This window comes from Scardinius erythrophthalmus (assembly GCF_964197995.2).
Source record: "Scardinius erythrophthalmus genome assembly, chromosome: 17".
NCBI lineage: Eukaryota > Metazoa > Chordata > Actinopteri > Cypriniformes > Leuciscidae > Scardinius > Scardinius erythrophthalmus.
In genome coordinates, this window is record NC_138237.1 from 23,571,262 (window position 1) to 23,598,525 (window position 27,264).

The window sequence follows — 27,264 nt, forward strand, 5'->3', positions numbered from 1 at the left end:
GAAATAGTTAACCTTGGATCATTCTAAACCCGGGATAAACAGAATCCTTGGTTATCTTGCTTCACATTTCACGCTGCTCATAATTTACCCAGGGTTAACAATTAATTCTGCATATTTGCGGTGTCAGTGTAATTCATTGGATGAACCTGCATCCTGTTTATAAAGGGCATAAAATTGCATTGCGCATCCTCATATTGCCGACTGTACTAACAGTACTGTAAGTTTATACAGTACTGAATGGACATTTCGGACTATAAAAGTAAGAATGAAATGGTCTCTTTTTCACTCAAATTGCAGTGTTTTCTGTCAGCATTTGACATTTTAACTCTCTGACGCTGAATATACTGTTAATATACAATGCACAGTGTTTCCGTGTCGCACGCAAATATGTACGCGTTTGGTCTGTTGCCTAAACGTCTAGCTGTAAATTTCTAACACCGCATCATTTCACACTGTACAAATTTGGCACCATAATGTGGGGATAACACTGTAAAAGCGTTGCTAACCCTGCTCCGGTGCAAGGTTTCATAACCCAGGGTAAAAAGCGTTGCTAACCCTGCTCCGGTGCAAGGTTTCATAACCCAGGGTAAAAAGCGTTGCTAACCCTGCTCCGGTGCAAGGTTTCATAACCCAGGGTAAAAAGCGTTGCTAACCCTGCTCCGGTGCAAGGTTTCATAACCCAGGGTAAAAAGCGTTGCTAACCCTGCTCCGGTGCAAGGTTTCATAACCCAGGGTAAAAAGCGTTGCTAACCCTGCTTCTAATTTACAAGTGTGGGTTATCCAGGGTTAAGTGCAGTATGAAAAGCCCTCAAGGGCTAACGAACGTTCCTAACGAACTTTCCCGACAGCTCGCTGTGCGTGTTTTTCAGGACCAGCCTGAATGAGCGCACAAAGGCACGCCTGCTTAGTGATGGTCTTCAGGGGGATTTTGCCCCCATCTGTTTTCACCATCTGCCCCGGGGAGGACGACACCAGCTCTACTCCAGACCCAGAGCCCAGCCAGCGACCTCCCCCACTCTGCAAGGAATAAATGTCTAAACCCACCGCAGACAGAGAGCCTGAGCCTGCCGCAATGTAATCCAGCCATCTCCCCGGAGCCCGAGCCCCACAATGAGTCTGACCAGGTGCGTGAGCCGGCACCACTGTGCATCCCAGTGGCCGTGCTCATGGATTACGAGGGCATGAAATGGAGCTCCGGCCACACTCCCGATGCTGAGGCTGAGCTGGGAATTATAATGAGGAAATAGAAGAGATAATTTTCTTGAGCTCCATCTCGGGCACTTGTCGCTGCGGCTTCACCTAGGCCACCAGGGCCATCGGTGTCGCCTGATCCCATCTGCTTTTTTGCTCTTCTGCTCAGCCTGGATCTCCACCTCCATTTGCTCCATCTCCGTCTGTCGTCCCACTGGTTAAACCTGCCAAGTTTCCACCGTGGCTCGTTTCTCTGTCAACTCCGCCGTGGGCCTTTGTACTTGCTGCGGTCTGGGTCCCCACCTGGCTCCTCCTGCTCCTGGCTCCTCCCACCATCATCGCCGCCTTGGTTTCTCCCTCCATCTCATCCTGTTTGTCGCACATCGTCAGAGCCCCCTCCCTCCTCGGTTGGACTTATTATGATGCGCCTTCCGGAAGGGGGGACTATTGTAATGTTGCATGTTAGGTTAGTGCAGGGCTTGAATTTCGGCGCGGGATTGCGGGTATTGCGCATATTTTTTATCATTCCCGCAGGTCTCCCATTTATAATGCGGGAAATTCCCGCAAACATTGATTCACTTTAGCATGTAGGTTGTATTAGTAAATGAATCCACACAGATTATAAAATCAAATCAGTCATTTTAAAACTGTCTGCGAGACGCAATTTCACAAACAGCGTGAGTGATTCAGCGGCGCTGCGTCTTATATCTCTCGTCTCTCAAAATGGGTTACACAAGGCAATCGTTAAGCGCGCAGCAGGCAGCGATACTCTCGCTTTTCGGGAGTCGGGATACACGGAATTGTCACTTGCATAATCGGGCCAGCATTGCATCACGAGTAACTAAATTTACCATTTGCACGTCTTTTTAAGTCTCACCAGTTTAATCATTCACGCGATTTTAAACTCTTCGGTAGCTACTTGCGCGCTGTCTGAGAGATATTTTTTTCTCTGCACACATACATAGAGTAAAACCGCCTCACACACAGCTCGCGGGTAACAAAAGTTATTTTTCGTGGATTACATCGCTTTAACAGTCAAAAACATAAGAAAATTATGTCAATTTCGGTCTGGAGTATCCTCTAAACACAGTCGGTTATGTCTTAAATAAGCATAAAGCGCACGTGACCGTATAATGAAAACAGGATCCGTGCACTAGCTCTTAAAGGGACAGCAGCCATATGTGTCTGTGATTAATTTGGTTTTCAAAACAACAAAACATAGCTTTCATTTTAAGGAATCAGGATTAATAGCCAATGTATTTAATTTAGTCAGGACTAAAATACTACCCAGTGTTATTTTACATTTGATTACTTTATTCAGTCTCTGTAGTATTTCTGAATACTAGTTTTAGACCTAAGCAAAAACTTTTCTCTTTTTTTCTCTTTATTGGTATGTGCTACTTTTTTTCAATTTAATTCAAAGATTGAAATCAAGCTTCCTTGAGTTGTGTAAATTCTTTAGAACAAAATTACCCCATTGTAAAAATGCAATAAGTAATCATACATAGGCGAGATAAATGTAATTAAAAAAAAAGTCTAAACTCCCCCCTCAAATTAAAAATCCCCCCCCCATAAGAATCACCTAAGGGGGGATTTCCCCCCCAATTTCCAAAATGAAATTCAGGCCCTGTAGTGTCTATCATTCCTGTTCCTGTATTCTCCTGAGTGTCAGTTAATTTGAGTCTATATATCGATTTCTCTATCGCTGTGTTTACTGACCAGCAATTCGTGACACCCTCATGTAGTTGAACTATTCCTTCAAAATGTTGCCCTGCAACTTAAAAAATCATGTAATCTTTGCCTGGTTAGCTTCCACAGTTTTCCCCTGGTGACAGAACTGAAACAGTAACAGCATCTGTAACTGCAACAATATGCAGACAAAAAGAAGGTTTCTCCAATTGACAGCCATTCAAAAATGTACACCATTTTTTTTAATCAAGAAAACAATTTTGTTTTTCCTTTTTTCATAGCAGCATGCTTTGAGCAAGTACATGCTAATGAGATGAATGAAAATGCTAAGAGATTCTCCAGCTGTATCAGAAATCTTAAAGAAAGTCATAAAGGTTTGGAATGACACAAGGATTAGTAAATGATGACAGAAATTTATTTTGAGGTAAATTATTTCTTTATTCAAAATTAAATAAATCTATAACAGCATCCAAATACTTGCAGAGAAGCAAACGCTTCTGAGATAAATGGAAATGCTAAGCAATAGCTCTCTCCAGGTATATTAAAACTCTTTTAAAAGAGCGGCATATGATGAACTAGACTGTCAGTCAGGGAATATAGTACATAGAAGACCAGCTGCGTATGCTTTGGATCCTAGATGAGAGCAGTTTTTCCATAGTTCCTGATGACTGTTATTCAATACTAGCCTTGGGAGAAAGAAGAGCAGCTAAGGTTTAGGTTTCAATCAAGATCGGATTTGGACTGTTTCCAAACATGACCGCGTTATAAGAAAATGGGATATTAACCTTGTTTTTAAACATGATTTGCTGTAAGGATATCTGCTTTACAAAAGCAGTGACTCGTGTTTTCATTCACACAGAACATTTGCAGACAGTGTTTTTCATTCATTGCGTTTTAAGCAAAGCCAAAGCATATGAGGTCTTTGATCAGTCAGACTTATGATGATGAGCTTCCTCATGTGTGTTTTTGTTGGGACAACAGAGCTTATTGTTCTTGCCTGTGATTTATCTTAATTCGGTCTCCTCTATCCATATCATATACTGTATATATTCAAATGTTTTGAGTAACTTTATGTTATGTCTAGATGACATGATTATCTAAATGTAAAAATAGAGGAAATGAGTAAAATACAAAGCTATTAGGGATGCACAACACTCAAATTCTGGCCAATACCAATAAGCTGACAGCTATTTTCATGCTATGTATGATAACCAATAAATGGTTGATATTAAAATTCTATAGTACTTTTAAAGTGCCCCTATTATGCTATTTTAGAGTCTTCTAGTTTTGTTTTGGAGGTCTCCTACAATAGGTTTACATGCATCAAGGGTCAAAAACACTTTCAATTTCTCATAATATACATTGCACATAGCAAATTTTTTAATGATTCTCAAAAGACTCAACAGATGAATCACTCCCTCCTTTCCGAGAGCCTACACTGCTCTGATTGGCTAGATGGCCCAGTCTGCTGTGATTGTTCTACTGCTTACAGGACGTGTCGGAAGCTAAACATCCATTACCATAACTGAACTTCAGCTCCGGAGGCTTAAAGCTCACTGCAAGACAGTAAACGATGGCGTTGATTTTACCATATCAATTCGAGCTCGAGTCCAATAATGAAACATTGGAAAATCTAGTTATTCAAACCGAATGTCCATCACAAGGACGACTTGAAGTTGACAGAACGTTTCTCAGTGATACACTACTCATTTTGAGGTACATTATGAGATGTCACAGTTGTAATTGCTCACCATCAGCATTAACAAGTGTATGTCCATCAACAAAGAGATGTGTATATTTCTAATTTATTGCGGTGGAATTGCCAGAACTGTATCAATAACAGCGCATACGATAGTCGAGGACTAACATGAATGACTGATGTAACATTAAAGTTTGCAAAACAAATCTTGCTAAATCCTTCATCTTAAAGTACTAAGAACGACAGACAATCTGCATTACTAGACACAGTTTTAGGTAATAGTGGCACACAGCTGATTAGCAGAAGTATTTCAGTAAGACAGTAATAACGTGAGTTAGCAGGAGACCTATACAATATAAAACACAAAACTATGTATTTTGAACACCCGGTAGAAAATATATACATCAATAATTAATCATTCTCACAGGTTGTGATTCTAAGGAGCAAGCTGGTCCAAATATATTGGGTATTGACCCATCTTTCTAGAGGAAGTGTTTTGCTAATCCCGCTTTGAAGGACGGGTTAAGTTTTTCGCGACACAAGCTGCCAACGTAGAACATAGGCGGACATTATGTAAATGTGTTAGCCAGTGACGTGTAGCCGTAGCTGATTGGGATTTGGATTCCTGACGACTTGTTTAGGTGGTTCAGAGAATTTTGGGAGACAATAACTTTATTTATCATGCTCTTTCCATTTACATTCACAGACAGATATATTACACACTGCATGAAAGGGAATATTCGAAAAACCATAATGAGGCACTATAAAAAAAAACAAATACTAAAAACTAATCAAAGTAATAAAGTGAATTTATGCATCACTATCATCATCACTGTCATTGTGATGGTAGTGCAAATAATGTACAGTATGAAAATGCATATATGCATATATTCATTTTGAGCTTTATCAAAGATTACATTCAAGTGTTATTTAATCAGTAGTTATTTTTAAGTACTTTGAGTGAGTGTTAGATGATAGCAAAGACAATCTAAATGTAAAAATAGAGGAAATAGGCATGTACAAATAAATATCCAATATTTGTAAATATATATATATTCAATAACGACCGATAAAAAAATCATTAACATCATCTGATAACTGATATGGTACTGGAATATAATTCCAAAAGGCTACAAATGCTACCACATGGCCTCTCTAAAGGGGTAGTTCTCCCAAAAATGTAAATACTATCATCATTTACTCTCCTTTTATGTTTCCCTGAAAAAAGTCACACTGGTTTGGAACCAGACATGGCAGAAGAACAAAAACAAGTCAATGATTACAGAATTTAGATTTTGAGGTGAGCCATGCCTTTATTCAAAATTATATAAACTCTATCACACTTCATCTTTTGATAAAAGTGGATTTTAGTCTTTGTTACCCATGTGGTATATTGTGCCAGGCCAATGATTCATGTCAGATTACTCAAGGATTATTGAATCGTGATTTAAAGCAGAACCCTGAGTGTGCGTGATTAGACACACTGTGAAGTGGAATAGCAATTCCACAGAGAGAGGCACAGCCTTACATGTTCCTTCTGATCATTTATCTCCTGAGCCGGGCAAAGACAACAACGTTCCCCGAGCCAAACCTACTGCTTTTCCACAGCCTGTCCAATGGCTGGCCTGTATTTCATATAGACATCTCCTCTCCTTTCTAAACAACTGACAGGGAATATGAGCAGCTCTCAGAGAGGAGGAAGAGCTCTGGACTTCTTTGCAGATTTTTTGGTTTTGGTGCCATTAAAGGATGACAGATGAAGGGGGGAAAAAGAGCCAGAATTCCCCAATTATGGCAAAGAGTTTAACAGGAATGTTGATGTGATGAAGCAATGACGGTGGGTTCTAAGTACTGGAAAGTATTGACACACATGTGCACACACACGCTGTATATGAATCAGGTCAGACCTCACACACTTTTTCCTGTCAGGGTTCTTGAAAAACCAAAATTCAGCACTTCCAGTTCCAGCGTTGTTTCCTAAGAGCATTAGGAAGTCCAGCCAAATAGCTAATTACATATTTAAACCTAGAAATTGACCTTTTTTCAAAACTTTTCAGTGTCAGCTTTCACTGGAAATCTTTTCTATCAATGGGCCTATCGGTAACTGAAACCATGATCTCATGTTACAGGCTCTTCGCCACATCATCAGCTGAAAGGAATTCATTGACTTTTTCCTTTCTCTTTCCTAAACACAAGGAAAAACTGACACTCACACCTCACACTTGCACTTCCACGGTTAAAACAAGGTTAATCCTTGGTGTTTCCTTTGAGAAGAGATCAAATCAAAGCCAAGCAAAAAACAAAATCATATACTAATACTAAATAAGAAATTAATTGTCATATTTCAAGGTATTGAGAAGGAAATTGGTCTCCACTGCTTTCATCTAAGTTCCGCTGGCTTTGTAGTCTAAGTTTTGTATCTTTTTGGCTTTTAGTTCAAAAACGCTCCATGACTTGAAAAAAAAAAAAAGTATTTTTGTCCAGTAGAAACATTTGAAAATGGGGTGACGGACCACAATGATCCACAAAACACAGCCAATTAGATCAGTTCTCTCTCTCTTGGCACACTCTCTCGCACATGCGATGCGCTATGAACACATACCGTACCTTATAGTTTGAAGACTTCAGTGCTGCTTCACCAAACAGTTTTCTTTTTATGATTTTCCTTGTGGATCTTGCGGAATTTTTCATTTATTATCTGTTTCTAAATTTCCACAGTTCTCTCAATCATGATAGATATGGAGCAGTACTACGGCCCAATGAGGATTTGGTATGGTCGGGGCTATCAGAAATCAGAATGACTGACAAAATCACACAATTGTTTTCTGTGAATGTATATTGAGTTAAGTTGATTTGTTTCTTGTTTTAAGAAAAATACAACAACATTTTATGCTCACGCAAAAAAATGAAACTTAATTTAACATTTATTCACCCTTTTTCCAAATGTGTATGATTTTGTCCCCCCACAGAACACAAAAGAAGACATTCAGCAGAAAGTTCATGCTGCTCGTTCATATAATAAAAGTGATTCGGGGACTAGGGTCTATCAAGCTAAAAAAAAAAAAAAAAAAATAAAAAAAAAAATCGTGGATTATCCTGTTTGCCTGTGTGTTCATGCCCTGTTTTTACTGTTTGGATTGTCTGCCCTGTGTTTTGTTTTATGGATTATAATTCTAATCTGGATTGCCTGAATAAAAGCTGCACGTGGATCCTTATCCTGTGTTTCAGAGCAGTACGTGACAATACTATATATAATATATATTGTACTTTTATTATTTGGCACTTAATTCAGATATTCACTGATATTAAAAAGTTTGGAGTCAGTAAGATTTTCTTTTGAATACTTTTGAAAGAAATTGATAATATATATTTTATTCAGCATGAATGCATTACATTGATACAAAGTGATGGTAAAGATATTTACAGTGTTACAAAAGATTTCTTTTTCAAATCAAAGCTGTTCTTTTGAACTTTCTATTCATCAAAGAAACCTGAAGAAAATGCATCACAGTTTCTACAAAAATATTGATAACCATTTTCAACTGATAAAAGTATGATAGAAATATTAGACAATAGTATTCTGTTTTTACTGTATTTTGGATCAAGTAAATGGTGAGCATAAGACACTTATGTTAAAGGGTAAGTTCGGTATTTTACACTTAAAGCCCTGTTTACAGATCGTTTCTGATGAAATAGAACGGTTAAGATTACAATTTGGACACATGCTGCTGTCCCGAGAATTTTAGGTTTCTTTCGCTTTCCCCAAAACCTCTAGAATGGGTGTATAGGTGCACTGGAACAATACTTCATAAAACGCATTAAACTTTCGTTTACAAAGACCTGAAACTCACCGAGTGGTCAGGGGTGTTCACTTATATGCTCACACAAAAATCGCTGCAAAAGATGCTTTCCAACCGGTGTTTTACCATTCGTTGTAAAACTGTGGATCTATTTTTCCAAACGTCTCACACCCGTAGATTCTTCCGTTGAGAGCTTGAATAATAGACACTCCAGCCCAGTTGGTGGCGATAATGCACCTTTGCCAACTGCAAGCAAACCACTGGCATTTCATTGAATACACAGAAGAAGCAGAAGAAGAAGCGGCGGAGTAATACCGTACCTCACACAGCACATTCAATACAAGTCAATGGAGTTGGACAAAAACTACGATAAAACCTGTTGGAAAGCATCTTTTGCAGCGATTTTTGTGTGAGCATATCAGTGAACACCCCTGACCACTCGGTGAGTTTCAGGTCTTTGTAAACGAAAGTTTAATGCGTTTTATGAAGTATTGTTCCAGTGCACCTATACACCCATTCTAGAGGTTTTGGGGAAAGCGAAATAAACCTAAAATTCTCGAGACAGCAGCATGTGTCCAAATTTTAATCTTAACCGTTCTATTTCATCAGAAACGATCTGTAAACAGGGCTTTAAGTGTAAAATACCGAAATTGTCCTTTAAATCACCGACATCAAAATTTTGAACAGTAATGTACTCTCTGAAAAAAAAGTCTCATTATCTCAAACAATTTGCTTCTCAAGTAAATTTAACTGGAAAACAAAGCAAAAATACTGATTGAGAAAATGCTTTTTTTGCAGTGTTGTGCAAAGAAAGTTTACTCGCCTGGAATCTCTGCCAAGAAATATCACTTTAAAACAGTGCTGTAGCACACATTCAGCACAACTGGGCCAGAGGGAGAACGAGAAACAGAGCAATAAGGGAAACACCTCTTTCTCTCCATGAACCAACAAACCCAAACCTTCATGTCCTCCAATAATTTGAGGAATTCAGATATGAGCTTCTCACTGTGAGTTCAAGTAAGTACAGCCTTAGGGAGGGACTCCTTATCTTGCTTATGACTCTCTTCCCAGTTCTCCCTGAACACATGTGAGTCAGTCCAGTCTCTCTTATTCCCTCCACAGGAAGGAGAAGCGTGTGTTTAAGGTATCAGGAGACTTCTCTGAAGCAGGCCAGACCACTCTCCCTCTCTCTCTTTCACAGCTGCCACATCACAAGACTCCTAAGTCGAGGTTCATAATAAAAGCGCAGAGGTTATTCCAGAAATGAGAGATGTCATACATCTGGAAGGCAACTCCCAGTCAATCCCATGCCCAAAGCTCTTGAGTGATTTCATTTGTACCTCTAAACCGTTCTGTTACTTCAGCACAACTGAGCAGTGCTCTCTGGAATTTGCAAACTGTTTATTACTTTCTTTCCCTGCCACTTTATGTTTTGGAGAGTGTTGCTGCTGGAATGTTAATGACATCCTCAAAGCACTCCGAAAGATTTCCAGGCGACAGGTGCCAGGAGATTTCTGGAGCTACCCCACCTGACTAGTGCTCCCCTTTCATCCTCCGCCACAGTGCAATGACACACACACAAACGCTGCAAAGTGCCACCAAGTCCTGCTTAAGTCTAACAGATGTCGTCCTGTTCAAAAAAAAAAAAAAAAAAAAACAGCCCGGTTTCTCATTCTGAGCTTTTTTCAATTCATTTGAGACAGCTCAGAGGTCACTTGAGACTCTCAGCTCTAAGCTTGTGCACCGCTCTCATGGCGCAGCCTAAACCCAGACTGAACAAACCTGACATCAAAAGAGAGTGTTCAGAAGATTAAAGGCTTTCGGTTGGATCTTGATGTTTTTTATGTTTTATGGACAGGACACTTATGATGAACTCCGATTCATCATGTAAAGCCTTTTATTTTAAAACCTGTATTATTATGGTGGTTTTCAGTACTGTAAGGTAAAAAGCAGATTTTGGTAGTTCAAGTATTTTAGCATTATATAATTTAATGAAATATGGCTATACGTTATAAAAGGGCACCAATATGTCATTCAATAATACCTGAAACTAGCCTGGGTTTCCCCATGCTGCCTTGTGCGCAGCGCGATTTTATTCACGCTGCTAGGCAGCCTGGACACCATGGAGCAGATTTTCCCCTCAACAAGGGAACCAATCACAGAACGGGGAGGGAGCAGCAAGACGATGGCGACGTCAATGCGACACACCGAAGCAGTTTGTTTATATCTATGGATCCAACATGGCATCAGACGTGAAGTTACCTTTCGATGCAGCCTTAGATAGTGTTCTCAGTAGTTTAGAACGCAAGTTTATTTCGTCTTCTTCCTCGTCGAATTTCTGCCGCTCTACATACGTCATCTGGTATAATTGAAACGATTGGCTATGAGCTACGTACAGGCGCATTTCATTCGTAGCGCCCAATAAACGGCTCTGGGCATTCGTCAACCACGCCTCAAATACGAGAAAATGAACATATGGTTCCCAGACCACGTCTCAATGAGAAAGAGGTCTGACGTTAGCCAGGCTAACCTGAAACATTGTCACAGTATTTTCTACAGTGAATTCATGTAACCACAGCTGTCAGGTTTTTTTTTTTTACAGTGCAGAACAAAATCCAATTAAAACTCCATGGCTAAAAATAATAAAACTAATAAAAATATTATAAGAAATCTAGATTACCTAGTTGACCTCATTAGTCAGTTGTTGGATGACTATTCACCTATCGAGGGCTATTGCTAACAAAGAGTAACACAAACATTCGCCCCTGAGTCAAGAAGCCAAACAAGCAGCAATCGGACTAATGAGAAAATAGATGCTTGTTTCCATAAATGGGGCTTTTCATTTCCATTCAGTTTTCCAGATGTTTCTGTATTCCCTGATGTGCTGGACTAATGATGTCAAAATTACAAAAGAATGAAACAAAACGTCTCATATCTCAGCAGTGGAATAAATTTGTAAGACGACACTTCATGAGGCTTCCCCTCACTGTGACTGCGGACTCTAAAAGGTGTGGAGTGTAATTTCAGAGCCAAATGCACCACCGAACAAAATTACAATAATAATTATTGTTACCAATGCGTTTCCCAGAACACTCTCCGAACTTCATTGGTCAACCACACAGATAGTCCCGCCCCCAAACTCACACTATTGGTTGAGTAGATGTTGCTATGTCCGCCTGGGGAGATCAAACAAACAAGACTCAAACAAACAGTGTTTTGAAAGTAACACAGTCACAGTGTTTTCAGGGAAAATCAATCCTCGAATGCCTTACGTATAACACTCTAATACAGGATAAGAGAATGAATATTAAAATGACATGCTCCACATTTAAAGACACATCTTACTTATCCACAAGCCCAAATAATCCCCTTGTATATTGTGCTAAGCCTCATTGAGTAGGAGTATCCTGCTAATTCCAGGCTTCCTGTTACAAACTAGCTTTAGTTGCAGTAACAGCTTGTGCCCCTGCTGGAGAACTAAGGCACAAGCTCACGGTGCACCTCCCACTCACTTCACACTTAGCAGGGGTTCAGACCTCACAGTGCGCAACTGCCCCAGTGATCTCCACGACAGGCTCTGCACCAATGAGCTCTGAGCTCCATCCTCTGCTCTAGAAAGAACATGAGCGTGTCAGTGAGGACACAATGAGACTTATTTGATGCTCTCCTTGTTTATATTAGTTACAAACAGGAAGTGAGTTTAAAGGGATAGTTCACCCAAAAATAAAAAAGAAATAAAAAAATATCTCATGTTGTTCCAAACCCATAAGACTCTGGTTAATCTTCGAAACACAAATTAAGATATTTTCAATGAAACCTGAGAAATTTTTGTCTTTCCATTGAAAGTCAAGTTCTAACCAAAGCTTAGAAGATCTAAAAAGGCCATGAAAGTGTAGTGAAATAAATCCTTATGAATCAAGCGGTCTTGGGAATAAATACAATTACTTCATTTGTTAAACAGATTTAACTTAAGGCTTTTATTCACATATAAACACACATACACAGAGCGCTTCACATATTTAAAAAAAAACACGGAAGCTAGTATGTGCGTCACATGCTAGAACAAACCTCATTAGTTCTCGCACATCAACCCACGCACGTTTGAAATTCCGTGTTTTTCTATACATTATGCGCTCTATGTAGTATGTGTTGATCATTGTTTTTGAATTGAATTTGTTCATCACATAAAATGATTTCGTCTCTTCACAAGACTTGGATTAAACCGAGGTTAGCCTTTACTAACGTTATCTACTGGGACCTTATTGTAAAATGTTACTGTGACTCCAACAATATTGTGAGGTTATTGTTATAGATGTGGTGTGGACCTCTCTTATCTCATAGAATTAGAATGATTATAAAAACGTTATAGTTACAGATATCGTTATAGTTCTTGGTGTGAGTGTATGATGCCATAGTGGTTAAACACGTCAGCGTTCGGCTATTCAGATACCCTGGATCTAATTGTAACACATAAAAAACAAAGCCAACTGGTCATTAAATTAATGGTCAGAAACCTAAAAAAGGGCATCAAGCCACATCCTGATCAGATGTTTGTGTAACATCTGACTGGAAGACATTTTTGAAGAAAGCATAGATGTATCATGACATGCCTATAATATCCCACAATGCATTTGGATACAGCATATTCCTTGCTGTTATGAAGCGCAAATGAAAACGGTTGAAATGAGTCACTGACACTAATGCCAATACCAATGTTTGGTACCAATTACAGATTGTTACAACAGGTTTGTGGAATTACACATTGAACAAATAAAAATACAAATCACAACCGTCTCCTTATAAGGATATTTTGTTCAAGGAAGAATGTTAATGAAGAGCCTAGAGCAATGCTGTCTTGTCTTGTCAACTGCATTTGACCCTCCACCCTCAGCAGTTAAAGGTAGGGTAGACAGTTTTGGGATCAGCTATCAATAGCAAGTTAGCTTTGAAAACATGAGATCCCACCCTCCCTTCAGAGCATCTCTAAAACCATGGCTTGTCCAAAACACATAAACGCCAAACAAAAGCGTCACAAGAGATGGCGTTAAACTACCTCATACCTCAAATCACATAACATTACAATAATAATGAACATAAACAACATAAAGAGAACTGACCTGTACCACCTGACTGTTGCAGATTCATTTCAGCGTTGATAGAGTTGCCATTGAAACACATAAATTTGAGTCACAAACTGCTCCAAGTATAATGGCACTACATTCAGACCGAATGCAATGATTGGACGAACATTTTATGGGCCTCCGCCTTCCACAGATGATATATATCTATATATATATATATATATATATATATATGCATATAAATACATTTAGACCACTTATCTTAGTGATTGCTATCAGGATGTGAAGAGACTTTCGACCAGCTAAAAAATGTTTCTGGAACAAATTGCCTACCCTGCATTTAAAGTGGAAATGAAGCAGTCAGTCAAATTTACATCATTTAGTAAACTGATTTCCACTTTAATAAATAAAAAAATATAACAAACATGATTAATGAAACCTTTTTTAAAGAAAAAGGGATGTTTTGTTATAGCTTTTGGAGCAAGGGCGCCGCCATCTTTCAATACCACAGCGCATGACGTCACGGGGTTGGTTGTCTTAGCTGAGGTAAATAGATATAGCACATTTCTCGGAGTGAAAAAACTTGAAAGGACTGTTGAGCCCATAATAAGTCATTGCTTACGCATTTGAGCCGATACGACGAGGTGACTGTCAATTTGCACAGCTATATAATTCAAAGTGGCATCAAAAACCACAAATCCCTTTACAGTAAGGCTATAAATGTCACAATCAGCTGCAGGGTCATTATTTAGTAGAACGAAATAATAATATGATGTTTCTCCCTTTCATTCACTCTGATAAACAGTTTAAATCAGTGCATTGACTGAATGCTGTTTTCCTCTGCACTGTAAAAAATCTATATTTTTAATGATTTAAAACAACTTTTCACAAATCGTTTGCCAAATCTCATATATAAATAACTATAGAGTGTCTTCATGTTCTGTTTTCGCTGGAGGATAACAATAGTGTGATAAGGGGTGATTTGTGAACGCAGCGAAAACTTGATTGGTACCGGCAAGTGCTGGGCGTTCGGTAGAACGTTTTATAGCCGGAGAAATTAAAAACACACGAAGAAACCTCAAGCTTAAACGTACAGTATGGAATTTTTCGCCACTAGGGGTCGCTAACCTCTTTACAATAACAAAGGCGTAGTTTGATGACGCAACATTTGCTAAGAATTATGGATCAACGTCAGGCCGACTGATCTAATAATGTTTATGGATGACTGAATACATCGATGCTTTTATCATGACTGTGATATGAAGCAGTTCGGGATTGCTAAGAGACAGCTATCAGCTCCAAACGCGACGCGAGGTCGTGGATATAAAGGAATACGGACATTTCATTCTACCAAACTACACGCAGAATTACTACTCACAGGTCAGTTTATTAGACAAATTAAACTTGTGAGGTAACGCAGCGCTGTTTCACTTGGTCTAACATTACACTAGCACACTAAACTGCATTTGAATGTGTTGAAATGTATGTGTTAGTCTGTCTGTATGAGACTAGCTGCTAGCAGTAAGCTAGATCAACATTAGAATAACATACAGATCATATTCTGACATTTTATCATTGTTGAACTTTATAACATTGATTAGTTTTATGTAAATGTGCTCACCTGTTTAATAAAGTACATGTAGGAGCGGTCGAAGTCTCGGACGTGGAGCTCTCGTTTATATACTGTCTATGGGAGCTCTCGGCATCTCGAAAACACAGCGCTGATATTGATTCTCGTTTTAGTTCTCCTTTTTTATCCAAAGTCTGCTTGCCATGGTCCATAATGTTTAAACGAAACAACAACAGCGTGCAAATAGACATTGCGAACTAAACAGTTGTCCGCGTCAGTCGCTTTGGTTACTATCAGAGGGCTCTGGTTCATAGCTCTGGTTGCCATGGCAGCACGAGCGGAAACCAGGGACAACGCGGATATGACGCCATTGACGGCGACAAAACGGAAATAAAGAAATGGGACATGTCTTCGAATTAAATTACAAATTTCTCCTGGTTTGAAAGTTGTTGGAAACAGTCGGGATAATGTAAGTACATAACTAAAAAAAAAATATTTGCTTTAACGCTTTAAACGTTATTTCAACAACCAGGGGCAATACAGTAGTGCCCCTCCTTTTGACTTATGATGTGGCTTTCCAGTTTCCATCTTTAAATGTGTAACTGTCTTTAACTTTCCCTGTCAGTCAGCGAAGACAACCAACCCTGTGACGTCATGCGCTGTGGTATTGCAAGATGGCGGCGCCCTTGCTCCAAAAGCTGTAACAAAACATCCCTTTTTCTTTAAAATTGTTACATTAATCGTGTTTGTTATATATTTTTTTTATTAAAGTGGAAATCGGTTTACTAAATAATGTAAACTTGACTGACTGCTTCATTTCCACTTTACGTGTTTTGCTCAGTGGCAGAAGGGGCGTGACCAGAGGAAGAGATCACCCCTGATCCTAGAAATCTAACTTCCTGCAGTTTAGTTCCTACTCTAAACAAACACACCTGACAGTCTCCCTTGAAAACTGCAGGCAGGTGTTACAGTGGTTAAGACTAAACTCAGCAGGAATGTAGATTTCCAAGAGAAAGATGGAGCCCTCCTGACAAAAGGAATAGTTTAGAGTGCTAGGGTCAATTGCAAAGATGTGAAAAATGTATCACATGTTTCTCTATTAATGTTATCATTCTTAATAGTGATGTTGAGAGTGACATGCACTTTTTCCACAAATATTGTAATATTATTCCATTGTCATGAGGACAAAAATATACATTTTTAATAGAAAATTATGCAAAACAGTTTCATGGCTGGAAAGAAAATATCCAATTTTAAGTTACTTTTGCACACTTCAGAATCACAAATTTTTGTACCCAAGCACAAAAGTAAGGTCACCCTTTGCTCTTCTACCACAATTATAAAAGAAAGGAGAATCTGGACATGTATAATACGAATATCCATATAATTGATTATCTGTTGGTTAAGAAATGTGCGTGTTCCTTAATCTCCATAAAATCCATTCTAGCCCCTGGAATTACATAATTCTGTTCTTCCACAAACTCCTATTATGTAAGAATTAGGCGTGTGTTTGTACGTGCACATGTGGGGGGTTCAGACATTAAATATGCATGGAACTATGCAGTCTGCATCAAAAGCAGTTAGGTTGTGAGGTCACATGCTTTGAATGTGTCATTGAGTGTGAGACTGTACCACAAAGATTTTGCTGTTCAATCTGAGGACTAGAATTCACTAAAATAGATTGGAGCCTACTGATAGCGTCATTTAGTTGCAGGTATTTGCTGTCTGCATGGATTTAACACTTGATTTGATAAAATCCCGTATACAAAAAAGTCCAATTTACTACATGCATGTTCCCCATCCTGCAGCTCGGTTACATCCTGGAGGATACAACACACTTCTGCAATCTGACATAGTTTACTGGGACTGTACATCCTTTACCACTGCGATCCAGATACCAGAACTGACTCTTTTAACTGATAAAAATGTGCTTACTATACCACTAGACCTGTTTATATTGGTCTTCTCCATTATTTGACCGTCATTTGATGAATTACTGATACCGTGATGGATTGAAAATGAATATAAACAAAGCTCATTTAAATCAAATTCCGTTAAACGCCTATATTTCTCATACAATAACAGCACAACTTTAACAGCACCCAGCAAATAGTGCTTAGTTTAGTGTATATAAAGTTGTTGTGCTGAAATACTGCATGCACTGCGAAACTTTTTAGTCAATTCGCCCTTGAATGTGCAAAAAAAAGTGTCTAGGAATAACACAATTACCGGTTAAAAAGCGGATCTGCTGAATTAGACTGCATTTAGCTAAAGGGTAGGGAAGTTCTCCCCAAATGCAACATTAAATTCCTTTTACTCTTTTATGAGGAATCTAAAAAGGTGACTGTTTCCCCTTCAGATTCCGTCTCCGGAGTAACAACCCAGTGGGTCAAATGGAATAATCCAGAAATCCACTCTCCATCGACTAAAAGCCAGGCCCTGCTCTCCTGTGGTGCTGTACGTGTCTGCGAGTTCACTGCAGGGCTACTGTTCCCCCGCCTCTCAGGCTGAATTGATGGAGGAGCTGGGGCTTGTACTTGTGAGGTCACTCCAGAGTGTTTTCCGACGCTGCCCAAACATGCACTAAACTCCATGTGCTCCAGGCACAGAAATGTAACACACTCCGCGTGAGGAACGCCTGAAGTTACAAGTACAGACAGTGGAGGGCTAGTGTATCAATTACTGAAAGCAAAAGAAAGCAGCTGCTCCCTCTTTTCTGAAAACCAGTTTCCATTCCATCTAACATCTTTTTGTTAATTTCAGGATTTCTGAAGTGTTGGTTCACTCAAAAATGAGGGAGAGCAAATGATAACTCTTCTCATGTTGTTCCAAAACCAGTAACCTTCTTCTGTGGGACACAATATAAACTCTTTGGAATAACTGTTTTTGTCTATATACTAAATGGAGTCCAAAACAGCACTGTTCATTTTTCAACACTGTCTTTGTGTTCTCATCTCTCTTTGACTTCTAAATTAAAAATTGCACACAAAAGACTTAATGGCCCAACACTTCCCTTTGCCTTGGGGTAGTAGCCCATTGTGAAGTCTAAACTAGACAAATGTGGTGCTTGTCAGCACACTTCCAAATCATAAAATGGCCAATGGGACACACTAATCACCAATGTGGATGTAAATCCATTTAGGAGAGTCATTTTGTGTTTTTAAAAGCGAGGCACGCATGTTAGCCTTTAAGAACCCAAGCTGAACTGCGCTTGAATAAAGAATCACTTCTTCTTTACCACACTCAAACCACCAAAGCGTATGGTAATTCCTTTCAATTTCATCCAAGATATAAACACATGAATAATATCTATGTCGATCTCTAATTCATGGACAACAGCCAAGGCCGAATAGCTTTTCAAGGGCGATTTGTGAGGTGGAAAATGGTAGCAAATACTGGATGTCGTCCCTCTGTAAAGAGATGTATATAAAAACAATGTACAGCACACTCTTGTGATGTCAATAAGCTGCGACTGGCAGGCTTTTTTCAGTAGAATTAACCATGCCAGTCAGCGCTCAAGCACGCACAGAAACCCGGCAGGAAGGACCTCTGGCGGACATCCAATAGCAAGTCGCTAAATAGCCTTCTCAACAGATAACAGCGGTTAAGACAGTATACAACTGATCTGAATCATTACCTTTGCAGCCCTCACTGAAAAGCACTGTGCTCTATTTGTACATGAGCAAATGCCATACAATTTATTGTTAAAGAATTTTTCTTTCTAGTTTAAAACACGTGGCAAGCCTTAGAAATTGATTTTGATAAACTACGTAATTTTCAATAAAACAAATAATTACTCTAAAAATGTAATGTTGTGCAATCAAGTAAAAAAAAAAAATCCTTAATTGTTATTTTAAGATGATCTCGATGAAAAAATAATAGCCATTACTCCAGTCTTCAGTGTCACATGATCCTTCAGAAATCATTCTAATATGCTGATTTGCTGCTCAAAAACATTTCTCTTTACTGCTGTTTCCACAAAAATATTAATCAGTTTTCAAAACATAAACTGTTTTTAACATTGAAAAATAATAAGAACTGTTTCTTGAGCAGCAAATCAGCATATTAGAATGATTTCTGAAGAATCATGTGACACTGAAGACTCAAGTAATGATGCTGATAAATTCAGCCTAGCCATCATAGGAATAAATTCTTATTTAAAATAAAAAATAAATATATTACAATGTTACTGTTTTTACTGTATTTTAATCAATAAATGCAGCGTTTTGTCTTTCAAAAAAATGAAAAAAATATGCTTGTTTTTTTTTTTTTTACTTTTGACAGGTAGCCCCCCAATTATTTTTTTTTATATTTTAAAAAGTGGGCATCATGTCATTATCCTACTAGATGAACATCATGCAGTAAATGCTTTATACGATAGAGCAAAGAACTTACCAGGCCATCGCAGTTGCTGATAGCCACAGATGTATCCTGCACATTGGTCACATAACCCACATATAAACAGTCACTGGGCAACAAGGGCTCAGAGTGTGTTTGGTTATCGTCCTCAAGCCACTCCACCTTTGCTCCTGGGGCCACGAGCCTGGAATTTAGCCTGAGGCGAAGGTGAAACTCCTGTCCGAAAACAGTGACGTTATAAAAGAGTGTCTCCTTGTGCCTCAGGTGGTCCTGCTCCTCATCGGTCTCTCCATGCTGGTTGGCCTGCCTCCTCTTGCGCCGGTGGGACCCCTGCCCACTCAACCGGCTGGCAGAGATGGCGTGGGAGAGGAAGCGCCCGTCAGCATCCACGCTCACCGGCCTCACTAGCCCGTACTCCCTCAGGACATGCTGCAGGGAATCTGTCAGGGGCACGCACACAGGTACAAACATTCAAATGTGCACGCAAACACAAAGTCAATAGTTTTCACAGCAGAAGCTTAACAACAGTCAAAACTCAACCAATCTCGAAATCAGCTGCAATACTTACACAGCTATCCAAACACATGGCAGTTGTGTATTTAAAATAACATCTTAAAGTTTTCAGGTGTAAATATTTTTAACCCTCTGATGCTCTTCGTGTGTTATTTCAATGAAATGAATGTACTATATTTTAGTTTGATAATGTTTTTTTTTATTTAATATTTTGTATTTTTATGGGATATTATGGTACTAAATTATATTTACGCTGTATAATGCATTTATTCCCTTTTTGAGCATAGACCTGAAAATTGAATTTCCAACTTAAACTGTGGTAAATCTTGAATGCTTTAGAGCACAGACTTAAGTTTGATCTATTTTCAAAGATGTTCTAAAAAGTGAACTTAAAAAAGTTACAGAATTTTACATTTATTGTTATGAAAAATTTGCAAAAATACTATTTTCAATTTTTATATGAATATATATTTTCGAAAACATGTTTTACTCTAAAACTGTGAGAAAATCAAAGCCAAAAATCTAACCAAGTTGTGTCTGATATCAAAAAAAAATTAGCTTTCAGTAAGATTTTATTTGGCCATAGTACCAAATGTTTTCACTAGGTGAAATTCGTCTCCCATTCATTTCCAATGCGGCCATTTTTGACCGCGAGGAGCACAAGTGTGACTATTTTTTTCAGGACCCTTTAACCTGTTCGAATCATGTCCATGATTTTTTTGTGTGTTCATATAGCAAGTGCCAAAAACTTTACCAAGTTTCGTACCATTCCGATGAAGAAAAAAATTTGGAAAAAAAAAAACCCAGATGTAAAATTCTTCGGTCAAACCAGAGGGTAAGTATTAACAATAAAAAATATATGGAAACATATTGCATTGAGGAGAGTTGGGAAATTACCTTTTGCTTAAATTGTGCTCTAGGCAAGGAGAAATGAGAAATGCCATCACCTATGACAGAACCTGCCAAGTGCAAGATGTTCAACATATTTGTTGATCCTGGAACAACATTCCAATCAACCAATCAGATTTGGGGAACAAGTTTACAGTTTATGTCAAATTTAAGCTAACAACCAGGGTTAGGTGATTCTACACTATATTCACATAGAATTTCCCTCTGATTTTAGGGATAACTTATGTGTAGGGTTAGATTTGGGGGTGGGGATATATTTAGGATTCAATTTTCGGACAGTAATGTTGTTCCAGGATCAACAAAATATGTTGCCCCTTGTTAGCGGTAAACTGTGTCATATCAACAGGCAGGTTGAGTAAATGCCTGATCAATTGAATTAAAAGTATGAACATTAGTTATTCGTACAAGGATAATAATTATAACAACAACACATTACTTGGATTGCAAAGTGGTTTTTTGCTGCATATTTTTCTAAGACAACCATAAATCAGTCATGAGAAGATTAAAAAAACGCAAAACCCTTTTTTTTTTATCGACTCACTCAGATTATTACAGTAATTTAGTCCTCACTTTAGGAATTTCGAAGAGAAATATTAGTATTCCTAAATTCAGATCACTAGTTCGGTCAGTGGCACAGCTTATACCCGAAAGCATCTGACACACCCCACAGGGGAAAAAAGGTAAATTTGCAATTCTCCGAAATGCATATTTTTTTAGAGCTGCATAGATTTTCTTTGGCAGTACAGCTGTCATGAAATTAATTCAGACATGCAAAGAAAAAAAACAGCTTTTTAGCATAAAAAATAGGCTACTCATGACTTTTCTAATGTGCAGCTGAATACAATTTATACCTATTTGACAAAATATGTAGTTTTTTTTTTTAGAATAAGGGGTATACAAATCTCACCCCATTGTCCCTTACAATGTGTCATGCATTCCTTTCATGCTGATGAGAGGCAGCAACACATTTGGCTGCTCTGTTTATGCATCCTATGCATAAGTGTCCTTCACTTCAAGAGCAGCTTACAGCAAAGTAAACACTATAATATGATTTGGATGATCTAATTTGACAGTAAAGTAATGTGCATGGTTCTTCTGTCTAATTTACTCTTCTGTATCTTGACAGTAATGTCGGCATTTTGCGGCAGTTATTTCAAGCAGAAGACACAGATCCATCAGCTGTGTTCCATTATTGACAGGTCGCATGGATTTTTGCGCTTCCTTTGAGTTTCACGATCAACGCGTTAATCGTAAATAGGCTATAATAAGATGCATATTGTATTATAACGTTCTTTTTACTCTAACAAAAGTTATAGATCTTTCAGTTTACAAGCCATGAAAAGTTCCAGATCTACTCAAATTCAAGGAAACCGTCGCTGACAGTAAAAACTCGTTCATCTCTATAAAAGTACAAGTTGCTGAAACATGAGTTGCTGCTTCATACAGCTGGACACCCGAACGGATCCGTATCTCCTGCTAAAGTAACCGTGATCAGTACTGCCAAATAAAAACCTTTCCACGTACCTATACTGTTGGCGATGTAAAGAGTATCTGCGTGCTGAAAGTGAAGGAAAATAAAGAAGAATGCACATCCAGGAGTAACATCCATGGCAGGTCCGCGGAGAGGGGAGAGCGCACGGGCGAAAGGCGGACTTTGAGATCTCAGATAAGCGATCCAGCAGCGAACGCTACCCCCTCCTTCCCCCCTCCCCTTTCAGACTGACTGCAAAGTGCACCGGGGAAGATAGGCTCTCATTCTCACCCTCCCTTTCCAGCCCCCTCTCCTCCTCCACAGTCCGCGGTGAGCGTGAATGCAGATCCTCTCATGACAACAGAAGACCACCAGTCTGATCGTTCTTCTCATCAACGTTGACGGGGAACTCATTGTGAGACTCACACTTGAGAGTCATAAGTTTGTTGTTGTTGTTGTTGTTTAAAAAGTTTATTAAGCTCAATAGCCTACTCATGTAGCCTAGTGGACAGTAGATATAATGTGAAGAATATGTATTTGTATATGAAGGGTATGTATGAAGGAAATCAAATTAAAAAACTGTTTTATTCTACATGGAGCGGGTCGCCCCCTCATGGGCACCGCCATGCTGCCATCACATGACCAGCCATGTAAGCAGTGGCGGCTGGTGCTAAAAATTTTTGGGGGGGCACAACAAACTGAATTTTTAATTCAGGACTGAATGTAGGCTTATTGTTAAATAACAATTTAACAGTGATAATGTAGCTATCATAAGCCTAAAGTTTAGCTAAAACTTCAGCCGGTAGGGTTTGGAAATAGCCAATTGCCAAATAAATCTGAATTTTTGGGCTAAATGGCGATGTATGGTATAATCTGAGTATTTAATTATTATTTTTCTATTTGAATAAAAAAAAAAAACCTGTATTTAATTTTTTTTTAAAATATTTAATATCCTGATCGATATTGTCCTACAAACAATGTTTATATTGAAGGTTATAAAAACAAACATAGTGTAACCTTGCTGTCTATCTGCAGTCTATCCAAAAAAAGGGGTCAAATGAATCACATTACATTTATATTTATAATTTAGTGCTAATGTATATTTTAGTCAGAATAATTGCGCTCCTGTATTGCGCTCCGTCTGTTCGGCGCGCATGCACGCGGGGGCGCTCGTTCACGGAAGTATAGCTTGCAGAAAGCTCGCCCACTCATGACAGCAAACTGGACTTTCTAACATTTACAGATGGAGAATATGTCCGTGAAATGTAAGTTATGCACTGAGGAAATTATTGGATGTCACTTCAGCTTATGGCTAAATACTAATAGAGGTACATTTGTTTCCACCAATCGCTGCACAAGTTAAGGTTACGTATGATGACGAAAGCACGTTAGTGCGAGCCCTCCCGGAACCCATAGAGAATGCATTGCAGTGCCTGCAGTTCGAAAAAAAAATCTTTGAATGTAAGTCTATGGGAAGACTCTGGGCGATTCTCAGCCAGAGTGAAATCGCCCAAAAAGAGGCGGTACTCCACAGAACGTGACTCGGCGCTGATTGGACCATATCCAGAGGCTATGACAACAGTGAGTGACTGCTAGCGTAACTCTGTGGTTGATGGTTGAATGAGATAGTGATAGAAAGTCCCTTTCACACTTTGGTGGTGCGTCGCCCGATCGCCCTAATGAAGAAACCGCCGCTGCATGTAAGTGACAGAAAATAATACTACTACTTAGCCTGGCAAGCCAGACCTACATCAAGATGTTAGGTCTGGCAACCAACCAGAGCGTTTTCCCAACAGCGGAGCTAGTTGATGATAGATTAAACCTTTGCCGTATCTGGCCGGCAAAACTACGAACACATCTTCCAGTTTTAAGATTGACTTAAGTGCCGTTCTTTGTTCTTTTCTCAAAGAAAAGCTTAACTCCAAGTCCCCCAGAGTCACGGACAAAGCCGATTGGAAAAACCGCTGTTCGCCAGCAGCAGCAGCTCTTCTTTATTTTCAAGTAACAGAATTCACGCGGAACCGTCACAGTCACAACTCTGTCATCATTATGTAAAGCCCGCCCACCGACTCTATACATGATTTGATTGGCCTGACTAGAGTTTGGTTTTTCCAGCTCGAAAGTCAACGGAGAGTTGCTAGACTACACTGGCTGCAAAATAAATTTTGCTGATGCTAGGGTGCGTCTAGATTTCTAGGCTAACTACTACTACTACTACTAATAATAATAATCATTCTTTTTTTATTAGTATTTATTATTATTGTTACCATTATTTATATATTGTTTACCTACAACCATATGCATAAAGGTAGAATAGCCTACATCTAAACAAACCAAGCAAACCCAAATCCATCAACGCTGACTATTCTGAGCTGTAACAAGAAAGTCATCTAAAATTTATTTGTATAGCACTTTTCACAATATTTCAAAGCAGCTTTACTGAAAATCATATCCCAATATCCCAATATTGAGTCGTATTTAGCAATTAGAGCTGGGCAATATAGTTTACATTTTGTGACGATACAAGCAATCAAGCCGTTGAGATATGCTATACACAGTATACAGTAATCGCCCTACAAGTATGTATGCGAATGAAGTTATGAAGTATGCAATTTTACATAAAGAGCAGGGTGATACATTTTGCAACACATTAAAAGTCAAGCAGTTGAGATTTTCTAGCCTATATCAATATAATATATATCAAACTTTATAGAGATGTGTGATACAGTAAAGACAGCAGACAGGGGGGAAAAAAGCATACACTGAAAAATATAAAGTTTGTTAATTATCTTTAGGAGAATCAAACACTAAGAAATCATCAGTATAAGTTTTTTTGTTCATCTAATGGTGTACGGCATCTACCAGCAGGACAACTGCGGAAACTAACCAGCCAAACTCCTTTACTTGTTTAGCATTTTAGAAAGAAAAATAAATTATTAAGATGCCCATTTCCAATTAAGACATTTCAGAATGTGAAGATGAGTACTTTCGAATGGCAAAACAGATTACATTCATGGAAAAGCTAAATTATCTTTTTGTGGTTTAGTTTTTGGATGCTGTCTAGACATCATTCCTCATTTTCCCATTCATATTTCTTATAACTAAAAATGAGTACATCTGTCCTAGTATTTTTAATATCATACGTTATGCAGGACCAGAGCAGTTGGAGAAGAAGCATCCTGCTCTGTTATGAAGTTAGTGGATTATTGAAATAAATCACCTGGTGAGATTGGATGCTGGGTTCTTGGAAAAAGAATGTCTAATGCATCTTTGCGGCGCAGGAGGAAATGGATCATGTGCCATCTATCTGTCAGCAGCTTTACTTCTCCAACCTCCTCTGTGGGGCAAAGGCTCTTAAAGTACAATGATTTACCTTCATTATTTTAAAAACCTGATGATGAGCAATAACATGCAAGAACCCACCACCACAGGTTGCTTTTCATTTGCACTATTTGGAGTAAAAGCAACTCGCAGACGCACTCTATCTCTGTGTTCGTAGCGGTTCGTAGCTGCATTGTGAGATCACCGGCGCCACCAGTCCGCCCTAACTCGAGCCAGTCCGGGCTCCTCGTCCGCGGCAGGCAGGTCTTCTGCCTCGGCTGCTCTTCGCTATAATGCGGCTTATAAAGGTAGCCACAAACACCTGATTCAAGCATCAGACTTCCGAAATCCTCTTCTATATCATATTGAGCACTCTCCTCCGCTATTGTCATAACTTTACATCTGTCTCCACAGCGCCTGTTAGCTTAGCTTCAAAAAAGATGGAGGATATTGCTTTCAGTTTCAGAGAGTAAAGTCCCACCCACTGATCTGTAATAGGTCTGTAGCGTGAGCGCGCCCCACCCTGGGAAAGATGAGAAACTAGTGTCTGTAGTCTTAACAGAAATCCCCCCCTCTAACACTTCCTCCTACAATGACGCAAAATGACGATTTTTGCGTCATTGTAGGAGGAAGTGTAAGAGGTAAATAACAGATTTCTCCTGTCTCAGGGGAAAATGAGAGAGTGTTGCACGACCATTCAATAGTATGACTGGGTTTCTAACAATGCAAAGCTTAATGCAAATGGGTGAAGTGTCCCTTTAACATTAGTAACCATTTGAAATGTGATTGTATAAAAAGCTGTTTCCAATCATTTTTCCTTTGATCATATATTGATCAAATATTAAGACTGTCATTACTTACACCCTGACTTTTTTTTTTTTTTTTTTTTTGGAAAACAAAAGCAGATGCTTAGCAGAACATTCTGCTTTTGTTCATACAACGAATGTGGATGGTGATCTGGGACCGTCAAGATCCAAAAAGAAGAAAAAACACACCATAAAAGTAGTTTGAAAATGTTGCCCTACACAACAGCTGTTAAATCTCATCATGCCCACATCTATGGTTGTTTTGTGATCAGCAAATTATTATTAGGGGCCAAGCACAGAAGTTGTAATCTTCTTCTTCTACCTAGTACCTCCTCCTCCACTTATCTATGGAATCCCATAGAACTGCTTGCGGGAAAGTTATAAAATTTGGTACACAGATAGAGGACAGTCTGAACTGACACCATAGCAAATTTGGAGTCTCTAACTCAATCCCTCTAGCGCCACCAACTGTCCAGATTTGCACTCATTGCACCATATGACATAATTTTCCTTTGAATTTTTTTTCCGTCATTTGGAATTTAAAAAAAATCTCCTAATAATAATAATATTATTATACTTTTCTGGGTACTCAAAACGCTTTACATATGGAATGGGGAAATCTCCTCAACCACCACCAGTGTTCAGCATCCACTTGGATGATGCGACAGCAGCCATATTGCACCAGAACGCCCACCACACACCAGCTTATTGATGGAGAGGAGACAGAGTGATGCTAGTTATGCATATTTATTGACTGGCAGCTCTCCTGTCCCCAAGTTGAGAGAAATAAAGTGAGGAGGTAACTTTTATAATTAAGTATATTAAATAACACAAATATACTTTATGTATTTAATC

The 27,264-nt window shown here is 38.8% G+C and overlaps 1 protein-coding gene across 1 annotated transcript in view; it reads right to left on the reverse strand.

Moving 5' to 3' along the window:
* adamts2a (ADAM metallopeptidase with thrombospondin type 1 motif, 2a) overlaps positions 1-22,517 on the reverse strand; it is a 74,215-nt gene extending 51,698 nt beyond the window's left edge. Inside the window, 2 exon segments of the mRNA XM_081391869.1 lie at positions 19,426-19,829; positions 22,336-22,517. Coding sequence (XP_081247995.1) covers positions 19,426-19,829; positions 22,336-22,420 — 489 coding nt within the window. The 5' untranslated portion in view covers positions 22,421-22,517.
* Between the last annotated feature and the right edge of the window lie 4,747 nt (positions 22,518-27,264).